The sequence below is a fragment of the Montipora capricornis genome, chromosome 12, assembly GCF_036669925.1.
Source record: "Montipora capricornis isolate CH-2021 chromosome 12, ASM3666992v2, whole genome shotgun sequence".
Lineage (NCBI taxonomy): Eukaryota > Metazoa > Cnidaria > Anthozoa > Scleractinia > Acroporidae > Montipora > Montipora capricornis.
In genome coordinates this window covers 15,841,438-15,853,937 of record NC_090894.1, presented here as the reverse complement: position 1 = coordinate 15,853,937, position 12,500 = coordinate 15,841,438, and the positions used below count along the sequence as shown (strand labels likewise).

Sequence of the window (12,500 nt, the reverse complement as noted above, 5' to 3'; positions counted from 1 at the left end):
TTCCGCGCATGCTTCCACTGCGATCGATCACAAACACGAACTCGCCTATTTCAGACGATTCAGGATTTTTAAATTCAGGATAGAGATTTAGCATCACAACTGGACTTGCCATAAATCCTTCTTTGTCTTTTCTATCTTTTATTTTGATGCCATTTTCGACGATTGCTTGTGGTTTGAAGGGTTCCTTTGTCAAAATATGAACCGCGACATCTTGGTTGAAGTTGTGTGCTCCTTCCAGAGACACTTTGGCTTGTGCCTTGTCGATTTCATCGATTTCAACTTTCAAGGCGTTCGTGGGGGAAGTAATTTCCGTGATGGTGGAAATAGCTTTCATTTTCATGTCAAGCTCAAAGGAATAAGGTGAATCAACGATGGCAGCCTGAGGAATTTGAGTACTAAGGCTTGGTGCACTGTCGGCAGGGGAATATCTGGGGTTCAGAACTGTTGGAAGCACAAACACCACTCGACCTTCAGTTTCTACTGACAGTTCTGTGACAAAACGAAGCTCTATAAGGGCTTCTTTCTTGGGTGGTAGATTTCCAACACTTATCTGAAAAATATCCGAGCTTTCATCGCTTTCCTCCAGCAGAAAGGCGTTTTGACCGCTGCTAAGAGCATCGTCGTAGGTGTCACGAGCTTCTTCCTTCCCTTGTACTTGGGCCACAATGGTTCGACCGTCAACTGTAGCTTCAAATCCACACACAGCTGCTTGTTCATCAAGCGGAAAAATGTAAATGGCTTCGATAGGATTCTCTTCGTTGTTGGTGTATTTCATAAAAGCCACAACTTGTGCTGTGAAACCCTGAAGATCCGCTTGAATCTTGATGCTCTCCAAAGGGATTTGAGAGCCATTTTGTTTTTGTACTAGTCCAAATCTAGCAGCCATGAAAGAATATAATTTTATAATATAAATAAATGATATTATATTCTGCAACTACAGCTTCCTCCTGAACGGCACTGTAGTATAAATGACTTGCTAACCCAAGTTAGTTGCATGACGTCATTTGTTTGAGATAAAATATCACAGGCTACCCACAACATAATTTCGATACATACGTGTAATAAAGTGGCTAATGCCGTTAAAATTTCGATATATTAACATTCAGTCCGAAACAAAAGGCATCATCTCAAGGCTCTGGGGAATAAACTCATACAAATCCTTACATTTATTCCCCAGAGCCTCGAGCTGATGAATTTTGTTTCGGACCGAATTTTAATATATCGAAATTGGTCAAATCCTTAGGGGAATACTACGCGAGATTAAAGGAAGCAAGGTCTTTATACAATGAAAGTACGTAGCGCAGCAACGCAATTTATCAGTTTCTAGAGCGGTCTTCAATTGAAAAATTGAAGAGCAAGTTTGGGAAAACTAACATACCTACAGACTTTCACGCACGGCAAATGGCAGATGAGTCTGTCCTTGAAAAGAATCCGTTTTAATTTTGAAAATTGGTCACGAGGAACCTTTACGTTTTTCAGTTTGAAAATTATTAGTCGTACTTCATTTGAAAATGGCGCGTTTAGAGCTGGCGAGCTATTGTTTTCAGCCTAGACATGAATAACAATGCCTGTCAAATGAAACAATGCTTATTGTTGAAAACCACTCGGCATGAAGAAAAGATTCATAACTACCGCGAATTTTAAAATTGCCATAAGGATCAGCTGTTTTACTCAGGACCTTCGAACAAAACAAAGATGATGGCGTCCGCGACCAATAAATACAACAGTGACCGGGAGCTCTTTTCAGAGATCTTACGATTTTCAAGTGAACGGAGAAGGTTTATGGAAATGGAGGGACGCTTTGTTTTGTGATATTGTTACTTGACCCTTACCGTTTATAACTGTTTTTCAAGATTGACTTCTTCTAATGTAAAGTTTTGCGGAATATCCGCGTGGAGCAGCACTCGGCACAAAAGACCACAAGGCAGAAAACTGTGAGATCCAATGGCAGTCTTCTGTTTTAGGTGCGTTGAATAGTTGCAGTTTAAAAGTACCATAGCGTCGTCCTTCTCATCAAAATTTAAGTTTTGTCTTCGAACTGTTGTTCTCTTCGCCAATCGTAAGGCCTGTTCAACGAGCTTATGAAAAGGCTGTTTCTGAGTGGCATTCAGCGCTAGACCATCTCTTGCCTTAGTAATATGCGATACTTTTCCTACAAAGTACTTTCGCGAAGAATCTTTTTTCTTGATTGCCAAGCTCCCTTCCTCCTCAAGTTCCTTACACTGGTTCATTCTCTTGAGTGCAAAAGTTGCGTAAAAATTAAAACTGAACAGAAACTAGACACGCCGAATCGTCTAAGCAAACACAGACACACAGGAAACATCAAATATGAAACTAACCGCTAATTCATTTTCTTTGAATCTTTAACCCACACTCACATCGAGGACAATCATACAAACCTGATGTACATCGCCCTTAGAAAGAAGCGTAACGTTCGTTAGCATAATTCTTTTCTTTTTCATTTGTATCAGTCGATTATTCAAAATCCAACCGTTAATGCCTTAAAATGTTGTAGTCTAGCGACTACTCGCATTCAGTTATACCACTGAAATAAAAGACAAAATCAGTCGGCAAGGCTGGCGCAATGGTGAGAGCTCTCGCTTCCCACTGATGTGTCGGTTGAGTTTGTTGGTTCTTTACTCTGCTCCGAGAGGTTTTTCTCCGGGTACTCCGGTTTTCTTCACTCCTCAAAAACAAACATTTGATTTGATTTGATTTGTGTCAATTTGTTGATTTCAGTTTGCAGTGTCAAGGGGCGGATACAGAGATTCCAGAAAGAGCCCCCCCCCCCCCAATTCACTTACCCTCTATCCGAAAAATTTACATTAGTCAAGACGTAATTGGAATAAGAAAATTTCTGAAACTGAACTAATCATTAACTAAAGTTAGGGCACTTGCCTTGAGATCCGGGGATTCCGGGATCAAGACCAGCTCTGACCACTGGTTGAATTTGTTCCTGGTAGTTCCTGGTTCAACTTCACAGCTGCACTTGTAAATAGCAAACTGGTTTGCCTCCGGGCCGTTGGGATTCTTAACAGTTGTTGTTGTTGTTCTGTTGTTTCGTTTATTCTGTTTCATTGGCCCTGAAAAGCCCCTATGGGGAGCGGTCAATTAAGTATGTATGTATGTATGTATGTATGTATGTATGTATGTTATGTATGTATGTATGTATGTATGTATGTATGTATGTATGTATGTATGTATGTATGTATGTATGTATGTATGTATGTATGTATGTATGTATGTATGTATGTATGTATGTATGTATGTATGTATGTATGTATTATTTTTTTGATGTAGTTCCAGACTTCAAATGGTACTCATCGCTTTATTTGCTACAGCTCTGTTTTGTATGGCCAAGAGCGGCCACACTCACCACTCATCACTCTTGGCCATACGAAACGGAGCTGTAGCAAATATAGCGATGAGTACCATTTGAAGTCTGGAACTACATAAAAAAAATAATATTTACTGCTCCTGTTAAGTTGAGCGCTCTCGAAAAACTGTTCTAAATAAGTATCCAGAATATATGTATGTATGTATGTATGTATGTATGTATGTATGTATGTATGTATGTATGTATGTATTATTTTTTTGATGTAGTTCCAGACTTCAAATGGTACTCATCGCTTTATTTGCTACAGCTCTGTTTTGTATGGCCAAGAGCGGCCACACTCACCACTCATCACTCTTGGCCATACGAAACGGAGCTGTAGCAAATATAGCGATGAGTACCATTTGAAGTCTGGAACTACATAAAAAAAATAATATTTACTGCTCCTGTTAAGTTGAGCGCTCTCGAAAAACTGTTCTAAATAAGTATCCAGAATATATGTATGTATGTATGTATGTATGTATGTATGTATGTATGTATGTATGTATGTATGTATGTATTATTTTTTTGATGTAGTTCCAGACTTCAAATGGTACTCATCGCTTTATTTGCTACAGCTCTGTTTTGTATGGCCAAGAGCGGCCACACTCACCACTCATCACTCTTGGCCATACGAAACGGAGCTGTAGCAAATATAGCGATGAGTACCATTTGAAGTCTGGAACTACATAAAAAAAATAATATTTACTGCTCCTGTTAAGTTGAGCGCTCTCGAAAAACTGTTCTAAATAAGTATCCAGAATATATGTATGTATGTATGTATGTATGTATGTATGTATGTATGTATGTATGCATGCATGCATGCATGCATGCATGCATGCATGTATGTAGGTAGGTAGGTAGGTAGGTAGGTAGGTAAAGTAAAACCGCCTAATGCACACTGTACCACTTGAAAGTCGGTTGGTTACAGAAGCTCTGTAAATACAGAGAAGAAGGTGGGGGCGCAGTTATCGGCGGAGATAAAATGTGGCTAAATAGATCTAAAATTGCGTATATTGTATAACTTGCGTATAAATTTTCTTATAATCAGGAAAGCGATAAAATGTAACAGTAATTACTCTCCTGCATGGTTCACAAGTGTCAATGGGATCGTTCTTTTGGTAGCTGCTGCTTTCCTACTTTCACTACTACAATTGTATGCAAGACACACCGTAGAACAGTCATTCGTATGCAGCCTCCCTCGTCTTTTTACCGAATACAATTCGAGGCCTGTAACATCCTTCAGTTTGTCGTGCCGTTGATTCAAACAACGTTCGATAAATTTTCGTATTAACAATGTTTATTAAAGAAAATATATTTAAGTAACAAAGCTCGAAGTACCATCCAACACACGTTTACAAAAGAAAAAAACTTTTGAAAAGAAAAAGGGGACGGGGGGGAAGGCTGGCCCCCCCCCCCCCCCCCCCTAAATCCGCCCTTGGTGTCCTCAATGTCGTCCCCAATTAGTGCTTCAGCGAAAGAACGACTAGACACTTAAAGAAAGTTCCTTTCTGTGTTATATGCGGTTCTCCAAAACACGTTTCAATTGCTTGTTTAGAGGATGTTGAAAGAAAATTAAATCTGAGCCCCAATCGCGTTGGCTGCGGATTGAAGAATACTGTCGTACTTTACAGCAACTGGAAGATTCTTGTTCATCCACTTTTTTGCCTTTTCAGCGATCATTTCCCACTCATCTCTCTGATTCGAGAACTTTGCCTTTAGTAGCACCAAAGCTAGGGCAGTTGCCCATAACAGCTTTCCTTCGGCTGTGTCTCCTGCAATCTCTACTGGGCAGTCTTTCATTAAATTATCCCTGCTTTTGCCGCACAGCGAAACCAGTTCATCTGTGAGGTCCCATGCACCAGAGGCTTTCTGTAATGATATCAATGACAAGTCTTCTGGACAGGAGGAGTTTTTCATGCCGAGTTTGCCGGACACCCTGCTGAGAGAAGCTTCACCCGCTACAGTTTTGGGTGCGCCCTTCTTGCGTTTTAGTTTCAAACGTGATAACGACGACAAGAACTTCTCCTTTATGCTTGGACGTTCTTTAAAAGCACAAGAAGTAACACAACTGCCTAGACGTTGTAACTCACCTTGTGGCATCGCACGAGACATAAAACATAATGGCTCTGGAACTAAATATGACCTTCGCAGTGGCATCGCACCACACCACCCAACGTCAGACCCAAATACGGGTATAATTCGTTTCCTCAAAGGCCCAGATACTGGCTGATGATTTTCTTTATCAACAGCCACAAAAGATGTGAACTTTGACGCGACATTTGCTGACTTGCTCACACTGATTATCCGAGATTTGCCGTCTTCCAATTCATCACCGTTCTTATCACTGAGGTCATCTTGTTTGGCTTGAATAAACTTTTGTGCTGCCAAGCAATGAAGGATGGCACTTGAATTAGGATCCACAACGGTATCAGTGGTTATCGATGTGGTTGGGGTTGGAAAGGTGATCAAATGTTCCACTCTTTCGTGCTGGCTCAAAGTACCTTGAAGTCTCACAACGGTTTCACCATCGTGACTCGCATTTTCAGACGACTCCAGAAGGCCATAAATCACTAGTCTGTCGCCACTGAAAAGTGGTGGAAGAAAGGAGGGGATCTGCTGCACAACCCAGCCTTGTGGTAAGTCCCAGGTGACACTCACATCGGTGATAACAGGCTGAAGAGCACTCTTTAAGGTCTTGATAACCTGACGAAAGAAAATCATTCTCTTGTTGACGGGGAATGAAAATGTTGAGGAAATGACTCATGAGGCATCCTGATGTTTACTTCACACTAGCTATTCTTAATTTGGGGGGGGGGGGGGTAGGGTGGGACTGGGATCACATTTTACAGGAAAAATACATGGTAATTTCACATTTCGCGAACAATAAAATGCTCTCTTTACTTTTCGCAAGAAACTACACGATTATAGACGATATATATCTCATCGAACCGTCGTGAATTAAGACAAACGATAATACACAATTTTATTACATAACAAGAGTGAAGCGCGTGTTCTGATTGGTCAATTGCCCATTTACTATTTGCTCATGAGTGACTGGTTATCACGAAAACACTGGCGCGAGCGCCAAGAAAAATTGCCTTTCCGCAAACTGCAAAAATGACCGACCAGTCTACCGCCGAAAATGCTGCAATTTTAACTATGATCAAAGAATATACATCGAATTGGCCAGGGACGGACCTGTAAGTACAAGACAGGATTCAAGTTCTAAAATATTTATGATTAAGAGGTTGACAATAATATAATTGTTTGTTTTGTAGCTTCAGCTCAAGGCAAGGCTCCTTTATAGCGCAATACACTTTAGTGGCTGTTGAATGCATTCTGTAAAAAGCTACGAAAGCCATAAACATCAAGATATGCATCGATTTGTCAAAAATGTTTTCTATGTTTCTGCTTGCTCACAACAGCACAAGACACTGATGACAAGTTTTGTGCTTTTGTTGCTATTTTGTACCTTTGCCTGCATGCGATCATCATGATCCGTGACAAACTCAGCTGTTCCCTTCCCTGCTCTGGCCATTCCTTTTATTAATGCAGTGGACGCTCCTGAGCCAATTCCAAAAGTGAAGCATCTGCAAGAATGGAAATTAAAAAAAATACCTTAACAACATGGGAGTGAGCTGAAGTGGACGGTTGAGGTTTAATCATGATTCAAATCCCACAACCCTCAACTTATTCTCTCGAATAGCCAGAATTGACATATTTGGGCTTCACTTGCGTACAGCTAAATTCTCCCCGTCCCACCTATCCCTCCACAGCCTTTCTCAAGTGAATTGGTTTTAACAAGCATAACGTACAGGAGAAGGCTAAATCTGTATTAAGATTTTTTGGCCTTTCTACCAGGGGTATATTTTGCCTTATGGTGATAAACATTTTTAGCAGGAATACCAACAAATAGATGAGAATTGGATCATTGATGAGCTAGTTAGTATAATTATGGCAATTTCCTGGGAAATTTATTAGAGATTCTATGCTAACAGCTGGGGATCCCGAGGCCTTGGAAAAACAAATTCGAGGATTTGGAAGCGGATTAAATATGTAGTCTATTAATTTTGTTATTTGCTGCGGTTCGCAGAATAGCAGCAAATCGTTGTTTTCACGGTTCGCCGGTTTTTGACAGTTTCTATGGCGACGCAAGTACTATATGGGCGGGATTTCGCTGAGTCGAGCCATTCTATGCTGACGTTGCTGCCAGCTTGCTCTCGTTTCGAGATTTTTATTTTCAAATCAAGTTTTCTCGTTAGCCCAGTTCACAGTACTCAAGTCTTAAGGTTCAATTTGTCTTCAGATCCTGTATTTAGGACGCACCGTTTTTCCAGAATTCCAAACAGATGGATCCAGCCTTTCAAGCCGAACTTGACCGGCAGCAGTCCAGCATGCTTGAAAAGCTCTCTTCAATCATCGACAACAAACTAGACTCAATGAAAAGACAGCTGGAAGAGTCCTCCAACACCCAAATGAGTGAATTAAAAAAGATCCGCCTTACGGAATCACGTACATTCAAAAAGAAAGGGCACGAACAACAATTCAAACACAACCAGCAGGTGAAGTCCGTGGTCAGTGAAGTCAAAGACGCCGTCAACAGTGGAAAACAGGACGCATGTATCGCCAAGCTGAATGAAGGTATTGAGCTCATTGATCGACGCCAAAAGCTCATTTTAATAGCAGACAAATCTGAGTACGGCTGGAAAACCGTCGGCGAATACCTAGACAACGAACTCGCCGATAACGACCAGGACGCCAAGAAAATGAAAAAGGCCGAAAAAGAAGCTCAGAGAAAACTTGCCGAAACGCGCGCCTCCAAGGCTGCGAGGGTTCGCTCCTGGTCATTCAAGTCTACCAGAGCAGTGGGAAACACAGCTATTTCGCCATTACAAAGCTCGTTCGCTTTCCCATCAGGGAATTACACATCCCGTTTTTCACAGTCCGCGGGTGCCACAAGAAATATCGGTCCATTTGCAGGCGGTCCCGGCCAGAAACGTGGCACGTGTTTCAGCTGCGGTAAACCAGGCCATTGGCGAGCTGAATGTCCTTTGTTGGTCGTTGCACAGACGCAACCAGACGGAAAGAAGTTAAGTAATCATTTTATTGATTTGTGTGATAGCGAATCCCTATCGGGGAGCAATGATGCCTCGGAGCATGTTTCTGGACTTTCTGAAATAGATAGTAGACCCTTTGAGAAGGCAGATTTTCTAGAGCGGGAATGCCGTCCAGACAGCGTTCGAGGGAGGCTTAAAACAAATATTTTAGCTTGGAAAGAGCTAGAGCCCACTGAAGCGGTTTTGAGTGTGATTAAAGAGGGTTATAAATTACCATTACACAGTATTCCGGAGTCTTGGGTTTTGCGGAATAATAAATCTGCCTTAGACAATAACGACTTCGTCACGGAGGCCTTAAATGATCTCTTAGGCACCCAGTGTATTTCCGCCGTTGAAAGCCAGCCATGGGTAGTAAATCCTCTCACTGTGTCAACCCGGGACGATGGGAAAAGACGTTTGGTACTCGATTTACGGCATGTTAACCCCCACCTTTTTAAGTATAAATTCAAATGCGAAGACATAACCACAGCCCTGGATCTACTAGGGGAGGGTTATTATCTGTATACATTCGATATCAAGAGTGCTTATCATCACGTTGAAATTTTTCCAAGTCATCGAACTTACCTAGGATTCCAATGGTCCTATTGGGGTAAAGCGACTTATTTCGTTTTTAACGTGTTACCGTTTGGTCTGTCCACCGCTCCTTACATATTCACCAAACTCTTGAAACCTCTGCTAAGTCATTGGAGGGGTTCAGGTAAGAGAATTTGCATGTTTTTGGACGACGGTTTAGGCGGCAATTCTTCCAAAGAGTCCGCTACTGTTGACGCCAAAGCAGTCAAGGAAGATCTTGGCCGATTGGGCTTCGTTCTCAGCGGAAATAAGTGTGCTTGGGAACCATCCCTTACCCAGACCTGGTTGGGTCACGTTTCCAATATGTCAGAAAACCGTTTGTATGTAACTGAAAACGAGTTGTCAAAATTACAGGAATCTTTCATCAGTTCTGGAAAGAACTGACAATGTTTCAGCCAAACTCCTAGCCCAGGTTACCGGTCGCATTATATCCATGTCAAAAGCCATTGGTTCGGCCGTTTATTTGTACACCAGACACATGTATTTCGCGATAGAAACTAGGCAATCGTGGGATGTCATCATTCCTTGCTCTTCAAAGGTTAGAGAAGAGCTACAATTCTGGGATAAAAATGTGGGCCAGTTAAATGGCAAGAAGCTGTTCGACGAGCCTCATGTTTTTGATTCCGTGGTTTATTCAGATGCATCTGAGCAGGGCTTTGGCGGTTACGTAGTTTCCGCAAAACACACTTTGGTGTGTCAGGGGCAATGGCAAATTAATGAAAGGGGAAAGAGCTCTACTTGGCGAGAGCTGAAAGCTGTACACAATATGTTATTGTCCATTGGACATAGCCTTAGAGGACATAAAGTACAATGGCATACTGACAATCAGAACATTGTTCGTGTTATCGACAGAGGGAGCACGAAACCTGATCTTCAATCATTGGTTGAAGACATCGTCTATTTGTGTGCCGAAAATCAGGTTGTGGTTGTCCCGGTGTGGGTACCCCGGGAGCAGAACCAGTTGGCTGATTATCTCAGCAAACGTACAGACGTTAACGATTGGGGTATTAGTCCAGACATTTTTCGGTGGATCAGCACTTTATGGGGCCCTTTTACAGTTGACAGGTTCGCAACTTGGTATAACGCCAAATGTCTTAGATTTAATTCCCGCTTCTGGAATCCTGGCTGCGAGGGTGTGGATGCTTTTACCCAAAATTGGCAGGGGGAAAACAACTGGCTGGTACCCCCACCAAGCCAGATAATTAGGGTATGGTGCCACCTTAAGCTTTGCAAAGCACAAGGGGCTTTAATAATACCCCTGTGGAAAGGAGCTTTGTTTTGGCCCTGTGTGTGTCCAGACGGGGTCCATTTAGCTAAATGTGTTTTGGACTGGGTTGGAGTTCCAGAATTCAGTTCGGCCGCCACGACAAGGGGAAGGACTTACAATTCTATGTTCCATGGTGAACGTCTCGAATTCAAACTTATAGCTTTGTACATAAACTGGCAGTCTATTCGCCCAGTAAGCAGTGACAGAGGTTTTTGCTTGTCAACAGAAGGTTTGTGTGAACGTTGCATTCGAGGTTAAACAAATCCTTAACTTAGCCGTCTACGGCAGGAGCGAATTGCAGCCCACAGGAGGCAAGAAAATAATGAACCCGCAGGTGGTTTATGAAGGAACCCACAGGTGTTTTTGAACACCAGGCCCTTGAATATCGTTCACTACACTCACAGGTGGTGTTATAAGATTCATAGTAGCATATTAACATCGGAGATGGCTTCAATCTCATCTTTGTTTTTTATCATGCACAGTCTCTCTGTTTCTCACAGGTTTAAACCTCTTTGATCAAGGCCCGTGGAAGGAGCTTGAAGACCGCGCAGGATCTGGCCGTGGGAGCATTCATCTCACCCGCTTGTTTGAAGCGTTAAAGCAGACAGTCTTTTCTTCAAAAGCTTGTGGAACCGTTGTTAATTACACTAGTTCTTTAAATCGTTGGATTAAGTTCGCACGCGACAATAATTTAATCGTTTTCCCAGTTACTGTTGTTGATGCCGCTTTGTATTTTAGTTATTTGTCCACTTCTCAAGTTTCTGCCTCCGTGATCGAAACTTGTTTTAGCGCTTTAAAATGGGTTCACGACATTGCTGGGGTTTCTAACCCTATGGTTAGCCCTTTTGTAAGAAACGTAGTCGAGGGCGCTAAACGTCAAAATGCTAAACCTGTAGCAAAGAAATCACCCATTTCTCCTGAAGCTCTTACAGCATGTTGTACCGAATACGAGCATTCTAGGGAGCTACCAATACTTAGGGATATTTCTATGGCCTTACTTTTGTTCGCAGGGTTCTTTCGTTTTAATGAGCTTGCAGCCCTTGCAATCCAAGACATCAGTTTTAGTGAAACTCACTTAACTGTCAAAGTGACCAAGAGTAAGACCGATCAATATCGAAAAGGTAATGAAGTAGTGATCAGCAGATCTGGAAAAGTGTCTTGTCCAGTTCTTAATTTGGAAAGATACATGGCTTTAGCGGGCATTGATACATCACACAAGACATCAGATTATTTGTTTAAGCCTTTAGTTAAGGTCAGGTCTGGATATAAAGTTATTGAGAAAGTGAAACCGCTTAGCTATACTCGTGCACGAGAATCTCTAGTTGGCCTTCTAAGTAAGTTTGTACCTACTACGGATATTATTAGTTTGCATTCATTTAGAGCGGGAGGGGCAACTTCAGCGGCTAACGCTCAAGTCCCCGATAGATGCTGGAAACGACATGGCAGGTGGCAGTCAGAGACCGCTAAGGATGGCTACGTCGAGGATTCCCTCGACAACCGTTTACTAGTTTCCCGGTCCCTTGGGATTTGATTTGATTCTACTGACATTCTGCTCCCTTTCTTTGCATTTCTATCCAGTGCAGCAGTCAGTTCCCCTTTTTAACAAGTGACCAGTTGTGTTTGATTTGTTGTCTATTAGAGGGAATAGGGGAAAACTTGTTATTTGCTGCGGTTCGCAGAATAGCAGCAAATCGTTGTTTTCACGGTTCGCCGGTTTTTGACAGTTTCTATGGCGACGCAAGTACTATATGGGCGGGATTTCGCTGAGTCGAGCCATTCTATGCTGACGTTGCTGCCAGCTTGCTCTCGTTTCGAGATTTTTTATTAATGTCGTTTCGATTTTTGTTATCTTACAGTTGTTGGATTTGCCACCCCTCACCCTCGGGGTATTTGTTAAGTGCCTGGTTCTGCATTCGGGAGGGTTCAGGTTTCCTCTAAAAAGGGGGTTTTTCCTGACGGGCAGCAGGCACGTTATTATTGTCTGGGCTTCTGTTAGTTTCAATAAACGCCAACGGGGTCTCATTGCTTGCAGATCGCCGGGCTAAGCGGTACAGTCCGTTACTAGGTCTATCCAGTGCAGCAGTCAGTTCCCCTTTTTAACAAGTGACCAGTTGTGTTTGATTTGTTGTCTATTAGAGGGAATAGGGGAAAACCTACAATTTCTCAA

The 12,500-nt window shown here is 42.2% G+C and overlaps 3 protein-coding genes across 3 annotated transcripts in view; 1 reads left to right on the top strand and 2 right to left on the bottom strand.

Moving 5' to 3' along the window:
- LOC138026259 (von Willebrand factor A domain-containing protein 5A-like) overlaps positions 1-998 on the bottom strand; it is a 9,942-nt gene extending 8,944 nt beyond the window's left edge. Inside the window, exon 1 of the mRNA XM_068873528.1 lies at positions 1-998. This exon is cut by the window's left edge and continues 334 nt beyond it. Within this exon, the coding sequence (XP_068729629.1) occupies positions 1-886 (886 nt within the window). The 5' untranslated portion in view covers positions 887-998.
- Positions 999-4,373: 3,375 nt separating this feature from the next.
- Positions 4,374-12,500, bottom strand: part of LOC138026258 (von Willebrand factor A domain-containing protein 5A-like) — a 9,686-nt gene continuing 1,559 nt past the window's right edge. The window contains exons 2-3 of the mRNA XM_068873527.1: positions 6,849-6,966; positions 4,374-6,079 (exon numbers count right to left, since the gene is read on the bottom strand). Of these exons, the coding sequence (XP_068729628.1) occupies positions 4,949-6,079; positions 6,849-6,966 (1,249 nt within the window). The 3' untranslated portion in view covers positions 4,374-4,948. The remainder of the gene's footprint in view (positions 6,080-6,848; positions 6,967-12,500) is intronic.
- LOC138026282 (uncharacterized) lies at positions 7,411-11,531 on the top strand. Its single transcript, XM_068873560.1, has 2 exons — positions 7,411-8,465; positions 10,834-11,531. Exons 1-2 carry the CDS (start codon positions 7,726-7,728, stop codon positions 10,847-10,849), a joined length of 756 nt encoding a protein of 251 aa, XP_068729661.1. The 5' UTR covers positions 7,411-7,725; the 3' UTR covers positions 10,850-11,531.

Bases quoted from the DNA above. Each gene is read 5' to 3' on its own strand.
- LOC138026282 (XM_068873560.1), top strand. From the start codon at position 7,726: ATGGATCCAGCCTTTCAAGCCGAACTTGACCGGCAGCAGTCCAGCATG.